The 20,041-nt window shown below is 49.7% G+C and overlaps 1 protein-coding gene across 9 annotated transcripts in view; it reads right to left on the reverse strand.

Moving 5' to 3' along the window:
- Window positions 1-20,041, reverse strand: part of UBR5 (ubiquitin protein ligase E3 component n-recognin 5) — a 2,447,509-nt gene that overhangs the window by 1,310,266 nt on the left and 1,117,202 nt on the right. For 8 of the 9 annotated variants that reach the window (XM_069621460.1, XM_069621458.1, XM_069621459.1 and 5 more), the window contains 2 exons: window positions 1,462-1,588; window positions 1,215-1,344 (listed from right to left, as the gene is read on the reverse strand). In XM_069621460.1, the coding sequence (XP_069477561.1) occupies window positions 1,215-1,344; window positions 1,462-1,588 (257 nt within the window). The remainder of the gene's footprint in view (window positions 1-1,214; window positions 1,345-1,461; window positions 1,589-20,041) is intronic. The other variant, XM_069621455.1, reaches the window with a different exon arrangement.

Here is a 20,041-nt window from a genome sequence, read left to right on the forward strand (position 1 = left end):
CCAATCTGCACACACACACTATGCAAGCACCACCCTCTACCGGATGCACAGTCAGACATGCGTTGCTGCGGTGGGTATGCTGAAGCCCTATGCTCTTGAGTGCATACCCTATGGCCTACAGCCATGCACCCAATAGTCTAATCCTTCTACAGACCCACCTCTACTTCATTCATCCATGCATGCCACCATTTGCCCAACTACCACACTCCATCCGCAGAGCACAGCCACCTGCGCTCCCACCCAACCTATGTCATGTGCAATTCACTCCCCTTCTGAAAATCACGTGCCACCACGAAAAAAGGTTGCTGCAAACAGGTGGTAGCAGAAGCTATCGGGCCATTACGACAGCTGCCTCCAATCACCACACAAAGTACTCACCTGTCTAGGTACCCGCGAATTGGCGCAATACACACGAATGGTGCAGGCACTGATTCGTCTTCTTCCACCTATGTACATATGTCACATGATCCACTTCTCACCCCCCCTCCACCCGTTCCCTCCCTTCTTGCCACCAACACATGGCGTACAGTATTTTTTCCAGACCCTTCCGCCGTTGTACTATCCTCCGAAACACCATAGCAGCGTTTCCCAAAGCTTTTGATGCACAGCACGCGTTCCTCCAGCCAACCACCGGCCATGTCCACTGTTCGCCGAGAGCACGGCGTACCGCAGGCCAATGAGACTTCGGTCAGTGGAGCGAACATGAAAATGGGTCAGCGGAGCAGACCCAGATATCACTAATTTTTTGGGACGTACACTTCAGTCGTTTACAACTAAAGTACTAATCGGATTCCCACCAAACACACAAAAGCATTCTTTCTGACCCAAGCCCCCGCTCCTGCCGCAAATTTGGTCCAAATCCTTCCGGCCATTCGGGCTGTAGCCGTGCGCAAGGTTTTTGCCCATTCAGTCTATGGAAAAAAAGAAATGTGGGACCGCCCCCTTTATAACTTTGCTCCCCCCCTGCACGAAACCACACCCATCTTGGCAAAAACATTCGGAGCCGTCCATACACTTTTTTGCAACGAGTGGTGAGGATTCCTCCAGGGGGAGTGAAGTTATAAGCCACCGAAAAAGTGCTCTTCCTATGAGTTTAGCAACTTAACCATAACTACACGGCCGCTACCGCGGGCTGTGATAGAAATATACATGTATACACATGCACATGCCAACAAGCCTGAAATACAAAATATACCAAAGAATGACATGCTTACCAAAATATCTGCAGTACATTTGACGATAAGGCAATGTGTGAAACAGTCCAAACGAATTGTACCACTCTGCTGATTAAGGTAGATTTGTTCTTCAGGCAAAAGATGGCCGATTCTACTGCTGGCACTAAGACTTAAACAAACACATAGTAAGAAAAGTGGCATTTGAATTTTAACAATCGAATTAAAGCATTATATTGAAACAAATTATAATTACAATGTTAATGAAGAAACATAGGTGAACACTCACGGATCTTTGTTTTCTTGTGAACCAAACATGATCATAGATTTAAGAGCATTCCAGTCTTGTAAAACACGCTCCAGAGCCAACTGGGCAAATCTTGGTGGTTCCAAGTCATGGTCAGGCATGTCAGAATCTAATAAAAGAATAATATGATATTCAACCAGGTTTTCCTAAAGCAATTTATTTTTCATCTATGAGCATCAATTAGTGAGGTTGTCGGTTAAAAAAAAACTTGCTACAAATTTTCAAAAAGGAAATGCCATAACACATACATTTTACACAAGCATTAGGGTAAATGGTGTAATAAACGGTGACCATGAATGCAATGTATTTAACATACTTATGGACGGAAGGCATCTGTACCCTATAAAAAAGGAATACATGCAAATAAAAAAAAATACCATTTTATTGAAAAATTCATTCACATTTCTAGTGTGTGCTAAAGGAAATAACATACAAGATATTTCAAAGACAATTGTTTTAGCTTTGTTAAACCCAACACCCTAGGTTGCAAAGGCAGTCTTGTTAGGGAGATGTATTAGTTGTATGCTTAATCCTCTCTCCTAGTGAGACCCCCACCATTTTTTGATGGACTCTGAACCCCTTTCTTTCTCTCGTGCATGAGGGGATCCTTTATTCCCTCATTCATTCTTATTTGCTCTGACTTTTTGTGACCTCCCTTTGTTTTACCTTATTTTACGAGTCCGCTTTCCTCCAAATCTCTTAAAGGCAATCTGCGTTACATTTGTGCAGCACACTGCACACAGCACCCTATGTGCAGAGTTTGGAACCCGTTGGGTTCTCCTTTGATATTCTTTGACTATCCCTAAACATGACTATTCTTAAGGATGGAACAAGTTACTTACTTGTAACTTGTTCTCCATCATGGGTCTGGCATGGATTCACATGCTCATGAATATTCCCTGTCGTCAGGCTGGGAATCCTCGGTAAAGAAAAACAAAAATCAGGTTTCACTTCTGAACTGTCTTTCTCCTAACAACCAATCACTGGTCTCTGGTTCATATGGCCCCCAGCCAATAACTGCCTTCTACCTATGCCCCTCCCCTGGCAGCCATTTTCAGATATGGTAGCACATAAAGTGGCTGTAGGACCAAGAGAAAAGCCGCAGAGGGGTAGGCGGGAGAGGTCGCATGTGAATCCATGCCAGACCCATGCTGGAGAGCAACAGTTACAGTTAAGTAACTTGTTCCTTCTCCAGCATGGAGTCCGGCATGGATTCACATGCTCATGAATAAAGAATACATAGCAGTATACACATTGTTGGGGAGAATTCTCATAAATGTGCTAATTCCCTTCACCTTAGAGAACCCCCCAACAACTTTGCTGGATTTTGAGGACTTGATTTATTTACCCGGAGAGAGAGTGAGCCTTTTTTCCCCACTCGCTCATGTATTTTGATGTGTGTTTTACTCTTGTGTTCTTTGATTATGGAGTTTTAGACAACTCCATAGGCATCATGTTTTCATGTGCGTCACACAGCACCCTCAGTGCAATAACACAGGGAAGCCATTTTGCCTGTCCCAAGGTTTAAACAACTTCTCTGGGATAAACTGTTTCCCATAGAATGTAAAGTTAAATTGGCTTTACTAGTCTTTTTAAATTCCTAGACCTAGCACCCACTATCTTCCAATAGAGTGCTGGAGGGGTTACCTACTATCCCCTATGTCTAGAAACTCATGTAGCAGTCAAATGCTACCCTTTCCTATCAAAATGGCTGGTGGCAGTGGTTTCACAACGAACTACCATGAGTTTTCCCGACCGCGAACACCGGTAGCTTAAAATCACGGGACCCATGTTTTTCAAGATGGTGTCTGAGCCCCCTTTGTTTACACAGGTCCCGGCCTTCTTTTTTTGCCATTTCTTTCTGGGAAGGCCCTTCTAGAGTTTGTCTCTGCGCACCAAACTAGGTTTGGTCCCTTTGGTTCTACGCCTTTGGCGGGCTTCAGGACTGAAGACCGCCTCTGGCGCCCGAGTGTCTGGAGTGGGCAGGAAGTGAGGGAGGTGGCCGAAACTCCCTGTGCTTAGTCTCCTATGAGACCCAAATGCACTCTGGCGTGATTGGCTGGCTGACTGTCCGGCAAGGACAGACACCCTGCTGGGTGAGTGGCAGCTAGGCTGGAATGAATGGGAGAAAACTATTTAAAAGGCGAGTCTCTTGGCTTGAAAGGCAGAGTTAACCACTGGAACGAAAGAACCAAAGAAGAGCTGGACCACTGGAACGAAAGAATCGAAGACGAGCTGGAAGAGGACGGCTGCTGCAACTCCTGGAACGTTGGTTTGCCTGAAGAAGTCCTACGGCAGGTCTGAATCGCCAAGTTCATCTCTACAGAGAAGCCCTTCAAGGACGACTTCTCCCTTTGAGTTGGTGGGACCAATCAACTCGTAAGCCACCTGGACACCATTCTCGGAGCTGGTTATATTTTCCTCAGAGTGCTGCAGGAAACCGAATAGCCAGGGAGGACGACACCAGTTTGTGTGCTTTAAGACAGCTACTGGAAACGAAGATTTGCCAGCTTTTTGACCATTCCCTATGCAGTGCAGGAGTCCCCCCACGTCCTCCCTCTTGTCCCCACGACTGAGGCACAGAAACCGCGAGATCTGCAGGAACTGCCAGGGTTAGGGAGAATTCTCATAAATGGCTGGTTTCCCTTACCTAATGAGTCCCTCAGCAGCTTTGCTGAATTTCTAGGATTTTTTTTTCCTCACCTGGTAAAAGTGTGAGCCTTTTTTCCCACTCTTACATGTGTTTTGCAGTGTGTGTTTTCACTTTGTCTCATCGTGAGCACTGGAGCCTCACCTACTCCATGGCCTCATATTTTTGTGTTACACAGCTCCTTCAGTGCAGTGACACGGGGTTGTCCGAGACTTCCCACCGACTCCATTTTCTGGGGCTGACTACTGCCCCAGAAAAGGGGGAAGTTGCCATTAACTTTACCTTAGTCTCTTTAAACCAACCACAGACCCAGTACACCCCATTTTACATGGAGTATTGGAAAGGGTTAACTCTTATCCCTTTTTGTCTGTGCCTCTTGGAGCATTGTTTCGCTCCCTTTACATTAAGACTTGGCTGGTGGCAGTGGCTTTTCTACCGCAATTATCCTATATAAACGTGGTATTCTTTTAGGCTACTCTATTAGCCTCGAACATGAACCTGCTTGACCAAATACATTTTATTTTGGCTCCAGCTGGGTTTATTAGCCAATTCTTTTTGTTAAAGTCTCTTTTCTCTGCGCGACAAACCGGGGATGACTCCTTTGTTCACTGTCTTTTCGCGAGCTTCTGCACAGAAGCCCTCCTTAAGGCGCCTGAAAGTCTAGGTAGGCAGGATGTGAGGGAGGGATCTTCGGACCCCTACCATGGGTTCCCTTGGCAACCCAAGTCGCACTCCTGTTTGGCTGAGGGGACTGTCCTTGCCAGGACAGCCACCCTGCTGTGTGATTGACAGCCAGGCTGTATGAATGGGGGAAAACTGCATAAAAAGCAGGCCTCTGGGACTGGAAAGGCAGAGTCGCCACTGGAACGAAAGAAACAACGAGGAACTGGCAGAAGAGGACCCCATCAACGACTGAACCACCCGTTGAAGCAATGCTGCAGGTCTGAATCTCCAGAATCCGACGACAGAAGATCCTCCAGGAAACTTCTTCCCTTGAGCTGGTGGGACCAACCAGTTCGCCTAAACTACAAGCCAGGACCCCTCCTCTGGTCAAATTCGCTGTACAGAGCTAGAGTGGGCCGGATAGCCAGGAAGGTCGGACCCTGCTTGGGTTTTAAGGAGCTCACCTTTTATTTGTTGCTTTGCTCTGCTGCTGGTTTCTTCCCTGGGTAGTGCAGGACCCTCCACTCTTCCTACTTCTTGTCAGCCCGACAGTCGCTTCAGGAACCGTGAGCCTGCAGGAACAACCAGGAACGTCTGCCTCAGCTGCAGCTCCCTCTATGTTTTAAGATACTGTACAAATCCGGTTGTCCGTTTCGTTCAACCGCGGTGAAAGTGTTTGAAATCTTTCTCCAATCCGAGGGCTTGTCCTTCTCTTCTCTTTGAACTAACTTTTGTATCAACCAACCTCATCCGGAAACCGTGCCACGAACATTGCCGCAAACTACCCTGAACTGTGTGATCTTGAGCAAAAGACTTTTTGACCCACTGACTTTGGCTCCAAACCTTTTCCACCTCATTCTATCTCTGTAGTTCCTCTTGTTCAATTGCCCTCAGTACTTACCTGTTGGTTTGACCTAATATCTAATTGTTTTTGTTACGCTCACCTGACTCCCACGGAGGCGCTGGCCTGGCTCGCGCTGCTGTGACCCCTTCTAAGGTGATGCGCAGGGTTCGGAAGACGACTGGACCGGGCCCCCAAATCTGGCTTGTCTGGCTCGCAGAAGTATCCTTCTGTAGGCGAAAATAGGGGATTAACTGTCTTCGGGGTAATGCAATCGGCCTCCCACTTTCCGCTCTCACCCTCCTTGAAACCCTTCTGTGATTTCTCGTAGCGTCTCACCTTAGGGTCTGGAAGGACAAGCTCTCCATCCTGCTTCTGATGCAGGGGCGCGTTGGTATCCAGTTACTTCACTGGATTTTCGGATTGGTGAGAACCAAACTTGCTTGGCTTCCAGGTAAGTTTTTTGATAAGAGGTTCCCCTAGTGTCCGTGCATTAATGTACTAATGCTAGTGTCTTTTTCCCCATAGGGGCCGGGGTACGGAATGCCGGGGAACAGGCACCGACCCGAGATGAGAGGTGAAATCCTTGTAGAAATCAGGTAAGTCTTTAATGAGCGTTTTTTGGTAATGTCTTTTCATTCGCTCATTAACGCTGATGTCTCTTTTTCCCCTTAGGGGCCGGGGTCCGGAAATGCCAGGATGCGGCGCGGACCCGAAATGAAGAGAGAATGAATCAACAGGTAAGTCTTAACATGGAGATTTAGCTTTCCTTATTCCCTTTTCTCTCTCACCTTTTGTTCTGGTCTTTTTCTCCCTAGGCGCTGGGGCGTGACTGCGAATCCGGATGATCGCTGCTGAACATGGAGGCGCCCTGTAAAGGTGAGTGGAATGCGGCGCTGCAGCGATCGACGCGATGAGCTTTTAAATTAAAGACTTCCTTTTCAGGATTGTCGGCGAGATGTCTCCGGGATGCGGGTTTAGCAGGTAAGGACTTTTCCTTCTTCTGTTCTCTTCTTCTCTTCCTTTGCAGGTGATCCAGGATGCTGGCAGGCGTGGCAGAAGTCAGGTTGCAGGAGCAGACACGGTGAGCGTCCAGCTGCTAGATGCAGAACAACGCGAAGCACGTGTGGCTATTCGGGTGGGGTTTAAATAGCCTTAGAAGAAGTTCCAGGTATGTATCCTTCCTCCAATCAGGTATGTATCCTTCCCCGACCATGCCCGGATGGTAAATTAGTCCCACAGGTAAAGTAGTTCCTTTCAGGCCTCAAGGAGGCCGGGATCCTGCAGCATGGTCTGCATCAGGTAAGTAAGTGCACCCAAGCATTCCCATAATGACCCTGGCGCCTATGGCGCCAGGACTGATGTCTTTTATGAGCCTGGCGCCACAGGCGCCAGGACACAGTCGAAAGGGCCCCTATATGGGGTTGCTGGGTCCTTCCTTGGGGACTGGATGTCCGCTTTTGGGGACGCCGCGCTTGAACCGGCTCCCCGGGAGCGGGCATCATGACAGTTTTTCCCTCCCTTTCAAATTGCTGGAGTGCCATTTTGCGCCCACTTCATTTTGTGAGCTTAACTTGTCTGGAATTTAAGCGAAGTGGTGTATTAAGAGTGTGATTTTTAGACTGCTTATAATAGTGTACTGTTATACAACTGAAGAGTGAAATAAATGTATATTCTTTTACTTGAAAACCTTGAGTCAGCGTTTGCCTGAATTATAATAATTGCTGTTTAACTACTTGATACTGCTCACTTACTCTTGAGATAAGTCTGGCTGCTCCGCTACTGCTACCACTATAACTGTGTAGTACAGGCTTGTACCAAAGGTGAAATTGTACCGTCACTTTAGTCTTAATTGTGCGTACTGTTCCAAAAGGGTACTGCATATAATTCTGCCTAACAGCCAACTCTGAACACCCGACCGATTTAACGCTACCAGTGTTTGCGGTCAGTAGCCATTTCGAGAGGAAAGGGTAGCATTTGACTACTACAAGAGTATCTAGACACAGGGGATACTAGGTAACCCCTCCAGCACTCTATACTAAGAAACTGGATAGCCTAATAAAGTCAATTTCACTTTACTTAGTCTGGGAAACTGTAGTTTATCCCAGAGAAGATATTTAAACCTGGGCAAAGCCTGAAAGGCTTCCCTGTGCCACTGCACCGAGGGTGCAGTGTGACACATATGAAAAGATGATGCTTATGGAGTTGTTTAAACTCAACAACCAAAGAAATCAAACATAGAAAACAAACCAAATTAAAAAGTTCAAAGTCTCAAAGTTTAGCAAAAAACCAAGAGGGCTCTAAGGTGGGAGGAATTGGCACATTTCTGAGAATTCTCCCTAACAGCAGTGACTCGTAGAGGGTTGATCTTCTGAGTACGGCACCAAACGGTGAACCTCTCCCACTTGTGCCCGTAGCATTTGAGAGTAGATGAAGCTCTAGCCTTGGCGAGCTCCTGCTTGCAATCTGCTGGAAGATCGTAGCCCCCAAACTCTAGTGCTGCAGGAGCCAGGCCTTCAGGTTCAGTGATCCTGGTTCGTGGTACAGAATTGTGCCACCTTCCCTGGCGAGAAGATCTGCGTCCGACGGAAGCTTGACACTGACATGTCCAGTCCCCACTCTTAGCAAGAGCTTAGCTCCCTGCTGTGAGTGGGCAACGGTGTTCTTCACTCCTGCTAGATGAACAGTATGAGGAACATCCCCTGCGCTCCAGCCCAGCGCCAAACGTCCTGCGCCTCTTTGGAGAGCGCTGGGGATCTTGTTCCCCCACTGCTTCCAGATGTAGAACATTGTGGTGGTGTTGTCCGTGAAGACCCATACCACCTTGCCCTTGAGGGATGGAAGGAGTGACTTAAGGGCCCAAAACAGCCCGTAGCTCCAACAAGTTGATGTGCAACATCTTCTCCGGTAGCCACAGGCCTCTTGCATGAAGGCTTCTGGTGTGTGCTACCCATACTTCAAGGGAGGCGTCCGTTGTGACCGCCTCCTGATGAGGTGAGGTCTGGAAGTCCACGCCTGCGGACAGGTGCGCGCACACTCCACCTCCACCCCCCCCAACCGTATCACTCGGCAGAAGCTCTCGTCAAGCGCGATCTTGTCCAGGAAGCTTCCAGACACTTGCATCCACCTGGCGTCGAGAAACTCCTGCAGTGGACGCATCCATAGCCTGCACAGCGAACGAGGTATATGCATGACAACATCATGCCGAGTAGGGACTTGATGGACCTCACCCTTGCGATCTTCCGGGGCAACAGCCGTTGTACCTTCCCCAGGATGGCTACTATCCTCTCCTCCGACAGACGCTTGGCACAACACTGTGTTGAGTCGGGCTCCCAGAAACAGAGCGTCCTGCGATGGGCTCAAGCACGACTTTGCATCGTTTTTTTTTTATAAAACATTTTATTGTATTTCATGACAAACAAAAGAGCCACAGAACAAGAGAGCAAAAACAAAAACAAAAGCACTCCAGGACAGCGTCTTCAATCTTAGGTCAGCATATTATTATCAGTATCACCGATCACCTGGCCGTCAAGGCCCAGTCTCTTCCCATTTCCCCCATATTTTAGATGCTTTGGTCGGACAGCTTCTTGCGCCATAGATCCGGCATTCCATCATGGCACATCAGTCCATATCGAGTATCCACTGTTCCAGTGTCGGGGGTCTGGCACTCCCCATTTGTGTGCGATGTTACGCTTCACGAGGGCCATCGCTGTATTTAATAGCAGTTTTTCCCATTTATTAGAATCAGACTCATCAGGCACACCCAGGATTAGGACCCTCGGGGCCAGTTCAATAGAACGAGTGAGTACCCTGGAAAGTTCTGTACAACAAGCATTCAAGAAGACACGGATCCGGGGGCATGACCACAGGATATGAAAGAAGGTTCCTTCCTCCTCTCCACATCGGAGACAGTTCAGATTCTTTGCCCTCTTCCAGCCATATAAAATAGTGCTAGGTTAGTACACTCAGTGCAGGATTTTAAGTGGAACTAGCCTGAGCCTAGAGGAAATGGCCACCTCCCGCGGGTGCATTAGGACCTGGATCCAGTCTTCTGGGTCTATCTCTCCTACATCTCTTTCCCATTTAGTCTTAAGTCTCGATAGCTCGGGGGTAGCAAAGGATGTGATGGCATTGTAGAGGGTGGATGTGCATTTGCTGAGGATGTACGCAGGTAGCATATTACGTTCTATCGGTGTGTAGTCGGGCACCGTGTCCTCTGAAGGTATATGGGCTCCCAGGGCATGGGTCAGTTGTGTAAAGTGATATCGTTCGGTTATAGGCAGTTGGAATTTGCACTGTATGTCTTTGAACGAGCTTAGTTTCCCATCCTTTAGGATATCTTCTACCTTCCGAATTCCTGCTCTCACCCATCGCGGCCACGGTTCAAGTTTCTCGATTTCCTTTAGGTTGCAATTTTGCCATAGGGGTTGCGCTGCGGTTATTTTGTTTCCCCACCCAACAAACACGTGTGCCTGTCTCCAAATGGTGGTGATGCGAGTCTTAGTTGTCGGCAGAGGAGGCCGCCGTGGGGACTGGTATAATACCTGTAATGGGTCTGTACCCTGCATGGCTTCCACTTCGGCCCTGATGTGAGGTAGTGCCCGGTCTCCGTGGAGCAGGTCATTGACCTCCGCGAGCTGTGAGGCCCAGTAGTAGGTTTGGAGGCAGGATACCCCAATCCCACCCTCCCAAATCGACCTCTGCAAAGTACTCAATGCCATACGTGATTGGCCTCCCCCCCAGATGAGTTCCCTGAGGATGGTTTCTGTACGGTTGAATTCAGAGGTGGGATCGTGAGTGGGGCGTTCTGCAGAAAATAGAGGAATCTTGGAAGTGTCATCATTTTAAAGAGTGCAGCTCTCCCCATGAGAGTCAGAGGGAGAAGTTTCCAGTGATGGACATCGCTAACAAACCTTTCTATAATCGGTTGGAGATTGTGCATTGCATATTCAGTAAGATCAGTTGTTATCCAGATCCCCAAGTACTTAAAGCCCTGCATCTCCGCCCGGTGGGCTGGCCTGCTCTCCCCCTTTCACCGAGAAGAGTACAGCATTCTTCCAATCAATTCTCAGGCCGCTAACTTCCCCGTAGCTAGCGAGCATCTGGGTTACTATAGGACAGTTCCGAATCAGTTCGGCCAGGTATAACAGGTCGTCATCGGCATACAGAGAAGTACGGTCTTCGTGTCCCTCAGGCCATCTAAATCCCGGCCAGGCCCCGCTCTGGCAAAGCCACAAAGTCCACCGTTCAATCGCCAGGGCAAAGAGGAGGGGGGGGGGAAAGGGGACACCCCTGTCGTGTGCCCCTGCCTAAAGGAAAGGATCGGGAGGTCCACCCGTTCACTTTGACCTCTGCCTGGATGTTTGTGTACAGCAGTTTTACCCATCCCAGAAAACCTTCTCTAAACCCCAGACGGGTCATGATTTCCCAAAGGCTGTCCCATCGGATTGAATCAAATGCCTTTTCAAAATCAATTGCCAAAAGAGCCAATGGAGTATCGAGAATAGGAGTCCGTTCTAACGCCAGGTGGAGTCGGCGCAGATTCATTCGGGTTGATTTGTGTGGCATAAAGCCACATTGGTCCGGGTGAATCAATGTGTTCGCTACCAGTTGGAGCCGATTGGCTAAGAGTTTGGCCAGGACCTTGGCTTTGCCGTTAATCAGCAAAATCGGCCTGTAAGAGGCACATTTCTGCTGGGGTTTATCAGGTTTGGGGATAACTACCATGGTGGCGTTGCACAGATCTTGTGGGAGGGAGCCCCGTTCCCGGGCAGCCAAAAGCTTCTGATGCAGGGGAGGCGCTGTTTTATTACCCCCTAGTTTCTGCCAGATTTCAACCGGGAACCCAGTAGAACCCCAGAGTTTTCCCCGGTTGCAATTGTGCAAGGGCTTCTACTATTTCAGCTTCCGAAAGATTGGAGTCCAGCATCGCCCTCGGTTGCTCCGACAGGGTGGGGATTACTATGTCGTCAAGGAGGGTTGGGTCAAGCGACAAGGTTGGGGCCTGATATAGTGCGGCATAGAATTGGGCAAAAGCTTCTGCTATCTCAGCGTCTGACCGCCAACTCTCTCCCTGCGGGGTGATCTCCCGAACACAACGCTGTCCCTCGTCTCTCCTCTCTAACCAAGCAAGCATTTTCCCTGCTTTGTCCCCCAGCTCATATATCCTAGCTCTGGATTCCCAATGGGCTTGTTTGGCGTTATCCAACATAAGATTCCGGAGGTTTTTAGTGGCCCGTTTAAGGGATGTGTGGGTCTGAGGGTTTGGGTCGAGGGTATGTTCATTCTCCCGGTGGGTTGCCTCTCCCTGCTCCACTTCGCCGTCCAGGAGATTATTTCTCCCCGCACCAGTCTTATAGGCCTCCCATATCACTATCGGGTCATTTTCGCCAGTATCGTTAATCTCGAAGACTTCCGTGAGGCGGTCAACCAGCTCCAGGCAGCCCAGATAGCAGTTATTCAGCCGCCACGTTCTAGGGGGGGGTTGTACCCTGCAACCGTGACTCCACCAACAGAGGTGAGTGGTCCGAGATTCCCCGGGGAAGTAATTCTGCCGAGAGTATTCTGAAAAGATCTGTGTGCGGAACAAATAGATAGTCAAGCCTAGAGAGGGAGCCATGGGCTCCTGAGTGGAATGAATAACGTCCAGTTCCCAAGTGCAGTTCCCGCCACACGTCAAAGAGGCCCAGGGCAGACACAAAGTTGGACAGCCTCGTGGGGACATTCGGGTTACGTTGTCTAAGATGGGAGCGGTCTATGGTGTTACACATGACGTCGTTAAAATCACCACCCAGAAACCACTTATCCGGTTGATGCTTGCCCATAAGGGTGGTCAGTTCGTCCAGAAGTTCCTGCCCCAGTCCAGGTGGGGAGTAAATTGAGACAAACCCGTATGTTTCCCCCCAGAGTGTCCCCAGGACCATCACATATCGACCCTGAGGGTCTTGCTCTAGTTCCTGCAAGGTAAACGGGACACGTTTGTATAAGAATAAGGGTGCCCCTGGATCCCTTGGTATATCCCGCGTGAAAGGCAGACCTGTAGTTGGTCCGCTGAAAAAAATGTAAGTGTGATCCCGCTAGGTGTGTTTCGGTAAGCAGGGCCACATCGGGGGAGTGTCTAGAAAGTAGCTGCTTAACCAAGCGTCTCTTGATCGTGGAGCCCATCCCATTCACATTCCAGGTGAGGACCCCAAGGGACCTGGGGCGTGCAGTCATTGGCGATTGAGATTGATCAGGTGCCATCTTGCAAGATTATTGGAGGGGCAGGCAAATGACCTGCAGGGATACAATCCTGGTGTGCGGCGGTGTGGTGTGAGAAAAAAAGAAAACAAAGATTGACGACTGAATCACTGACTGAGCGTGATTCGGTCCCAACTGACCAGGAACCTTACCATCCTCTGAGAACTACTGGGGAAAGCTGGTCCTGGGGTAACAAGAAACTCCTCCCAACTAGCCCCTCCCTCTGCCTCCCTATACTCCTCCCCAACACAAAGTACCTGTCGCCCAAACATTGCTGACAATCAAAAAGGGTTGAGTGTCAGATTTAACAGCCCCTATTGAAGTTCAACTAGTAAAATTAGGGGGGGGTGGGTTTAGTACCCCAAGTGCGAGGATAACAATCCTCCGCTTACCGCATTGTAAGTATGTGAATCGCCTTTGGTAGCCCTCCAAGGGCTTACTGTGGTTCTGTCCATAAATTGGTTGCATGCCAGCCGGAAGGTTGAGCCTTCAGCGGGAAGGTTGAGCCTTCAGCGGGAATCAGGGCGGAGCCCCGTCTCCTCTGTCCGACCGGTAAGTCCGGCAGTGCTGGCTGGTCTGGTATACAACGTTGTTCCGGCGGTGGTCTAGGGTTACTATGTCTATTGCCTCGGGGTGTCGTCAGGTCCGCCCAGTGTCATGCCTCACCGGGATCGTCAAAGTGGATTGTTGTGCCCTTATGGTAAATTTTCCAATGTGCAGGGAAGAGCAGGCCGTACTTCACTCCAAGTGTTTGCAATTGTCTCTTAAGCTTTCCAAAGGATTGCCTCGCCTTCTGTACTTCCTTTGTGTAATCGGGGGGAAAAAAGGCCAGTCTGGACCCGTTGACCGTAACCGTGCCCTTGGTTCTTGCCAGTTGTAAGAGTGCATCCTGGTCTCGATAGTTTAAGAACCTCGCTATTACAGTGCACGGAGGAGCACCGGCCTACCTGCGGCCATACGGTGTGCTCTCTCTATAGAGAAAAAATTTAGAGAAGGAGTGCAAGTCGAACAGGTTTGTTAGTAATTGTTCCAGGAAAGGACTATGCATAGTTGATCGAGAACCCCAGATCCGTCAGGAGTTGGACGGTCCTCGCCGTGTAGTCGACGGCGATGTCCTTTGAGCTCGCCCGGGTGAGCCAGTCGTACAGGTAAGCCCTGCTGCTCCTCAGTTTCCTCATCGTCATCTTAGTCGTCCCCTTCAACGTCGCCCTTGTCGGGATCCCTCCCGTAGGCCCGCTCTCGATCCATCATCCCTCCAGGAGGATCGGGAGGTTGGTGAGCGCCTCCTCTGAGAAGATGTCTGTGCCCTGGAGAGCCACCGTGCCCCGCCCCTGCTCTGCAACCAAGGGAGACGGTGTCAGGGAAATGATGGGCATCACCTTCTCTGGCATCTTTTCGATGGGCTGGACAGAGGATTCCTTCCTGATAGGCAGGGATACTCTCTCCTTTGAGGCCGTGCCCTGCGGAACCGCCACTGTGGCCTTCGCAAGGGACACTGCCACCATTTCGATGGAAGGTTGGGCCTTCGTCTGATGCACCTGGGCCTTCACGGTCTTGGCCGAATCCGCGGGCTTTACCTTAGGGGGAGGGTTGGGAACCCGCTCCCCCTTAGCCTTCTCTGCAGGACCAGCCTGGGTCTTCTCCAAGAGCTTCCCTGGATGGCCCGACTTCCTCTTCTTCGAAGATCATGAGCTTTGGCTCGTGGTCGAAGGCACTGGAGACGCTGTACTCGCCCTGGCTGCCGAGGAACCCGTGCTCCCAGGGGCAGTGGACTTGCAGTGCTTAGCCTTATGTTGAGCCCCTGTGGGAGTGGCACCCTCAAAGGTCTTAGAAGACCGCTCACCTTTCTTCTTCTGGGCAGGGGAGGCATGCTGGTGGGACTCACCCAGAGCAGGGGCCTTCGCCTGCAGCCATTTGTTGAGGCGCTTGCGCCGATCAGTCCGCATGCAGGGCACCATCTCCCGACAAGTCGCAAGTCATCCTCCACGTGTCTCGGGTCCGAGTGCAGGCAGTAAAGGCACAAGGAATGTCTCGTCCAAAAAGACATGCCTAGGTTGCAACTAGGGCAAACCTTGAAGAGAAGCGCTGAGTAGTACTACTCCTCCGCCATGTACACGCAGGGTAGGCCTTGAAGAAGCTTCTGGAATCCTCCAAGAAGAAACTCGACGAAAAATCGCCCTTGAGGGGCGCTGAAGAATCCGAAAACGGGTCCCTGTTAATCGGAAGAGGGATCGATGGAATTTGAGGCTCGATTTATCGAAAAAATAGAGCAAAACCCTTAGAAAAATCCCAAAACGCAGTAAAAGCTCGAGAGCTACAGCACGAGGACTCCCAACACTTGAACGTTAGGTTAAAATCAGAAGATGGCTGCCAGGGGAGGGGCTTAGGTAGAGGGCAGTCATTGGCTGGGGGCAGTACTACCCGGAGACCAGTGATTGGTTGTTAGGAGAAAGACAGCTCAGAAATGAAACAGATTTTTTTCTTTAACGAGGATTCTCAGCGACTGGGAATTTCCATGAGCATGTGAATCCATGTCAGACCCCATGCTGGAGAAAGGAGGATACTTTGTATCCTTCATAGAACTTTACGTTATAAGAGATTAGCATACACCACCTTATGTGGAGTGCTAAGGGGATCCCTAGTATCTCCCTTCTCTCTGCTCCTGACACATTTTGGTCACAGTGACAACCCTATAGTTATGGCTGGTGGCAGTGGGCGTGTTCTACCAAGGGTGGTGCTAATTGTTAACGCAGACTGTAATCACAGCCTCAGTTATGCACCAAAGGGTCACCTATTGTTACGACAGTTTTTCTAAAGTCCTACCCAGACTTCATAAAAACCATATCTGAGGCAGTACATCAGCTTCCCTTTTAGTGTAAGGCTGCACCACCTGAGAATGTGGAAGCATGGACGGAGCAGTCAGGCTTACCTTAGGATGGAGAGAGGGCTGTAAAATGTAATCACACATGGTCCAAATAAACACTGAAAAACTATGCATTGTAAAAATAAAGGATTTATTTAAATATAAGTAGACCAAGATAAAAATTGGGCAAGTAAGTACTATAACATCATATACTCACAATCCTAAAACCAACTCAATACCTATGGTATGCAAACCAAGGTATAACCTTATTTAGAGGAGTCAGAAGCAAGTGAAAGCGAGTTAAACCTAAGGTTATACATTCAGGATGACATGTATTATTCACCGTAACAGCATTTCTGAGGATATCTGCTTAGATTCACATGCTGTGCATACAGTCTGATATCTAGTGGAAATGGCAGAGTATTGCATCTTTCTTTCAAAGATTGAACGGGGACGTCGACATAGGCATGACTAACACCATCCCTAACGTGACGTGTAGTGTACCCCAAATCCCTCACGTGTCGAGGACCCACCTGTTGTCTTCTGCGATGAGGGAGCCTTATAGTGTACGTGAGCGAGGACAGAACAGAGAAGGTGTAAGAAGTCCATGTTCCTTCTGTTAGGCAGAATTGCATGCAGTACCCTCTGGGACCACTACACACGAATAGGACTACAGGACATAGCCAAACCAACCTTTGGTATAAGTCTTTACCACATAGTTTTTGGTAACAAGCTGAGCAGCCAGGCTTATCTCAAGAGGGAATGTGAGCAGTACAAGTAGTTACACAGAGGACCTTCAATCACAGCGGTTCAATTAGACACTTAAGCACAAGGTTTATTGGTAAAACACATTCATTTATTACACAATCATTTAGAAAACATTTCACTAGTAGAAGACAAATTATATACCAATATAAAACTCTAAAATTGAGACAGTTTGAGCTCCCCTGAAATAGGAGCAAAATGGCAGTTGTTACTTAGAAGTCAGCAAAAGGGAAAAAGTAAGTAGAATAGATCACATATACTTATTAAACAGTGCAAATAGTTTCAGTTCACCAGAGGAGTTCAAGTCAATAGGCCAGGCCAAAGTCAATGGGCAAGTGTTCTGGATAGGAAAGAGCAGTTCTGGTATCAAACGGTAAAGTCTTTGCAAAAGTTCTCAGAAGAAGTTTAAGCGAAACAGAATCCTTTGTGGGGTCACAAGCAGATTAGGCCTGCAGATTGGGACAGTTTCACAAACTTTCACCGCGAGGGTGGCATCTCTCAATCGGGTTGGTACAATACCTTAGTATGAAGAAACAAATGCAGCTGAAGACAACGGTTCCTGGCAGTTCCTGCAGGTCACACTGTTACTGAGCCTCAGTTGTGAGGACAAGAGGGAGGGCGTTGGGGGACTCCCGCACTGCACGGGATCATCGAAAAAGCAAACAAGATGGAGTCACTTCAGTTCCAGTAGCTGTAGATTCAAGCACACAAGCTGGTATCCCTCTCCCTGGTTAATCCTAACCAGCCTTGAGAATGGTGTCCAGGTGGCTTACGAGTTGATTGGCCCCACCAACTCCAAGGAAGAAGTTGTCCTTGAAGGGGCTTCTCTGTCGAGATGAACTTGGCAATTCAGACCTGCAGCAGGGCTTCACCGGGCAATCGAATGGTCAAGGAGTTGCACCAGCTCGTCTTCGGTTCTTTCGTTCCAGTGGTCACTCTGCTTTCCAGTCCAAGAGACTTGCCTTCACCAGCACGAGCAGAACAGTCCCTTGATTAATTCCTTAACTAGACGGTGCGACCACAACCAAGACCGTCCTAGAGATCTGGTGTAGCGGGAGATAGCCACCAGATGAACCTTGATGAGGCGTGAGCCAGCCCTGATTTAGTCAATGACAGCAAATACAAAGTACTTGATGGGCCGTGAACCTCAGAAGGTTGATTTTCTTCGAATGGCACAAATTGCAAATTGCTTCCATTTGTTTCTGTAGCATTTTAAAGTAGAGGACGCCCTGGCCTTGGCGAGTACCACCTTGCAGTCTGCTGGAAGATCATAGACCCCAAACTTTAATGCTGCAGGAGCCAGGCCTTCAGCTTCAGAGACCCCGGGTCGTGGTGCAGAATTGTGCCACCTTCCCTGGCAAGTAGATCCGCGACCACAGGAAGCTTGACTGAAGGGGACGCAGACATACTGAGAAGGTCCAGGTACCAGATCTGCCTCGGCCACACTGGTACGACGAGGATCATCCTGCACCGGCACCGTCTGAGTTGATTGATGATTCGAAGAAGCAACAGTAATGGAGGGAACGCATATAGAAACAGGCCTTTACAGGGGAATGCAAATGCGTCCCTCATGCTCCCCGGCTGGGGGGCAGTGCTGGCAAACCTCCAGCACTTGGTGTTCGTCGCCGTTGCAAACAGATTGATCTGGGGACTGCCCCATTTGAAGAAAAGGTTGTCCACATGATCCTGCCGATGCTCCCATTCATGGCAAGAGCGCAGCTCCCTGCTTAGAGAGTCGGCAACTGAGTTCTTTACTCCTGCCAGGTGAAACGGAATGAGGAACATCGCCTGGACAACGGCTCAGTGACACAAGTCCTGCGCCTCCTTGGAGAGCACCAGAGATCTGGTGCCCCCCTGCTTCCGGATGTAAAACATCATAGTGGCATTCTTCGTGAAGACCCTCACCACTTCGCCCTTGAGGGATGGCAGAAACTACTATAGGGCCTAAAACACTGCCCGTAGATCCAGAATGTTGATGTGAAGCGCTTTCTCCTCCGGCACAGGCCTCTAGTGTGAAGACGTCCGATGTGGGCTCCAAATCCTTCCAGGGAAGCATCGGTGATGACAGTCTGCTGGTATGGGGGCTTTGGGAATCTGTGCCTCTGGCGATATTTCAGCACACGCCCCACCTCCTTATCGCTCAGTGTAACTACTCGTCGAAGCCCGATCTTGTCCTGGAAGCTTCCGGACACCTGGATCCAATGGTCGTTGCGGAACTCATGCAGCGGCCGCATCCGCTACCTGCAGAGCCTGATCAGGTATATGCACAATGACATGCCGAGCAGAAATTTGATGATCCTTACAGTGGCAATCTTCAGTGCCAACAGCCATTGCACTTTGCCCAAGATGACGGATATCCTTGACTCTGAAGGCGACGCCAGGCATGACATCGTGTTTAGCCTGGATCCCAGGAACAGCACGTCCTGCGATGGAGTTCAGCAGAATTTTGCATAATTCACTGAGAACCCCAGTTCCGTCAACAAGTGGACGGTCCATGCTGTGTGGTCGATGGTGACGTCCTTTGACTTGGCCCGGATGAGCCAGTCGACCAGGTAGGCGTAAAGGTGGATCCCTTGCAGTCGCAGATGGCCTGACACCGTTGTCGAGCACTTGAAGACTCTGGGCGCCGTCAACAGTTCGAAAGGAAGCACCTTGAACTGCTAATGCTTCACTTGTACGACAAAGTGCAGAAACTTGTGATGTCCTTTGTGTATGGTGACGTGGAAGTAGGCGTCCTCTAGATCCAACAGCGACAGAAAGCCCCCCTCCTCCAGCTGGTCAAACATGAGCTGCAGTGTGACCATCCTGAATTTCTGGGACTTTATGTACATGTTGAGCCGTCGTAGGTCGAGATTGGGCCTCCAGCCCCCGGTCTTCTTTCTTAAAGGAAGTACATTGAGTTACTTCAGGGACCCGGCGTGACCGTGGAACCAGCTCTATCGCCCCTTTTCGCATCATGGGCCGAACCTCCAGCAGTAGCTGAGGGATGCGATTTTCCTGTCAGGCCACTGGTGGTATACGCAGACACTTTCGATGAAACTCCAAGTGTCCATGGGCGAGAGCTTCCAGCACCCATCTGCCAGTGGAGATGGTCTCCCACACGTCAACGAAGTTCGCAAGCTGGCCTCCCACCGGTGTGCACCGGTGGGGGCCCAAAGTCCTGGCCAGTTCAATCTAGCTTGGAGGTTGATGGACCTCCTTGCGGTCCCCTAAGACGACAATGTCTGCCCCCCGACGGCCTTGTAGTGACCCCTGTTGGCTTCCTGGGTCGAGGAGCAGGAGGGCTGGCGGGAAGAGGAAGAGCCCCCACCGAAACCCTTCAAAGACCGGATAGAGTTCCTTCCTGAGGAACGAAAGGATGGTCGTCGTTGCTGTAGAGTGCATAGGGCATGTGCCGTCTCAGTCTTGATGGCCTAGAGGGATTCATCCACAGCCTTCCCAAACAGGTTGTCCCAGTCAAAAGGCATGTCCAAAACCGTTGTCTTGACCTTGTGTCTAAAGTTGGTGGCCTTGAGCCAGCCACAACGGCGAAGACAGACTT

The sequence above is a fragment of the Ambystoma mexicanum genome, chromosome 5q (genome assembly GCF_040938575.1).
Source record: "Ambystoma mexicanum isolate Mex_15411 chromosome 5q, UKY_AmexF1_1, whole genome shotgun sequence".
In the NCBI taxonomy this organism is placed as follows: Eukaryota; Metazoa; Chordata; class Amphibia; order Caudata; family Ambystomatidae; genus Ambystoma; species Ambystoma mexicanum.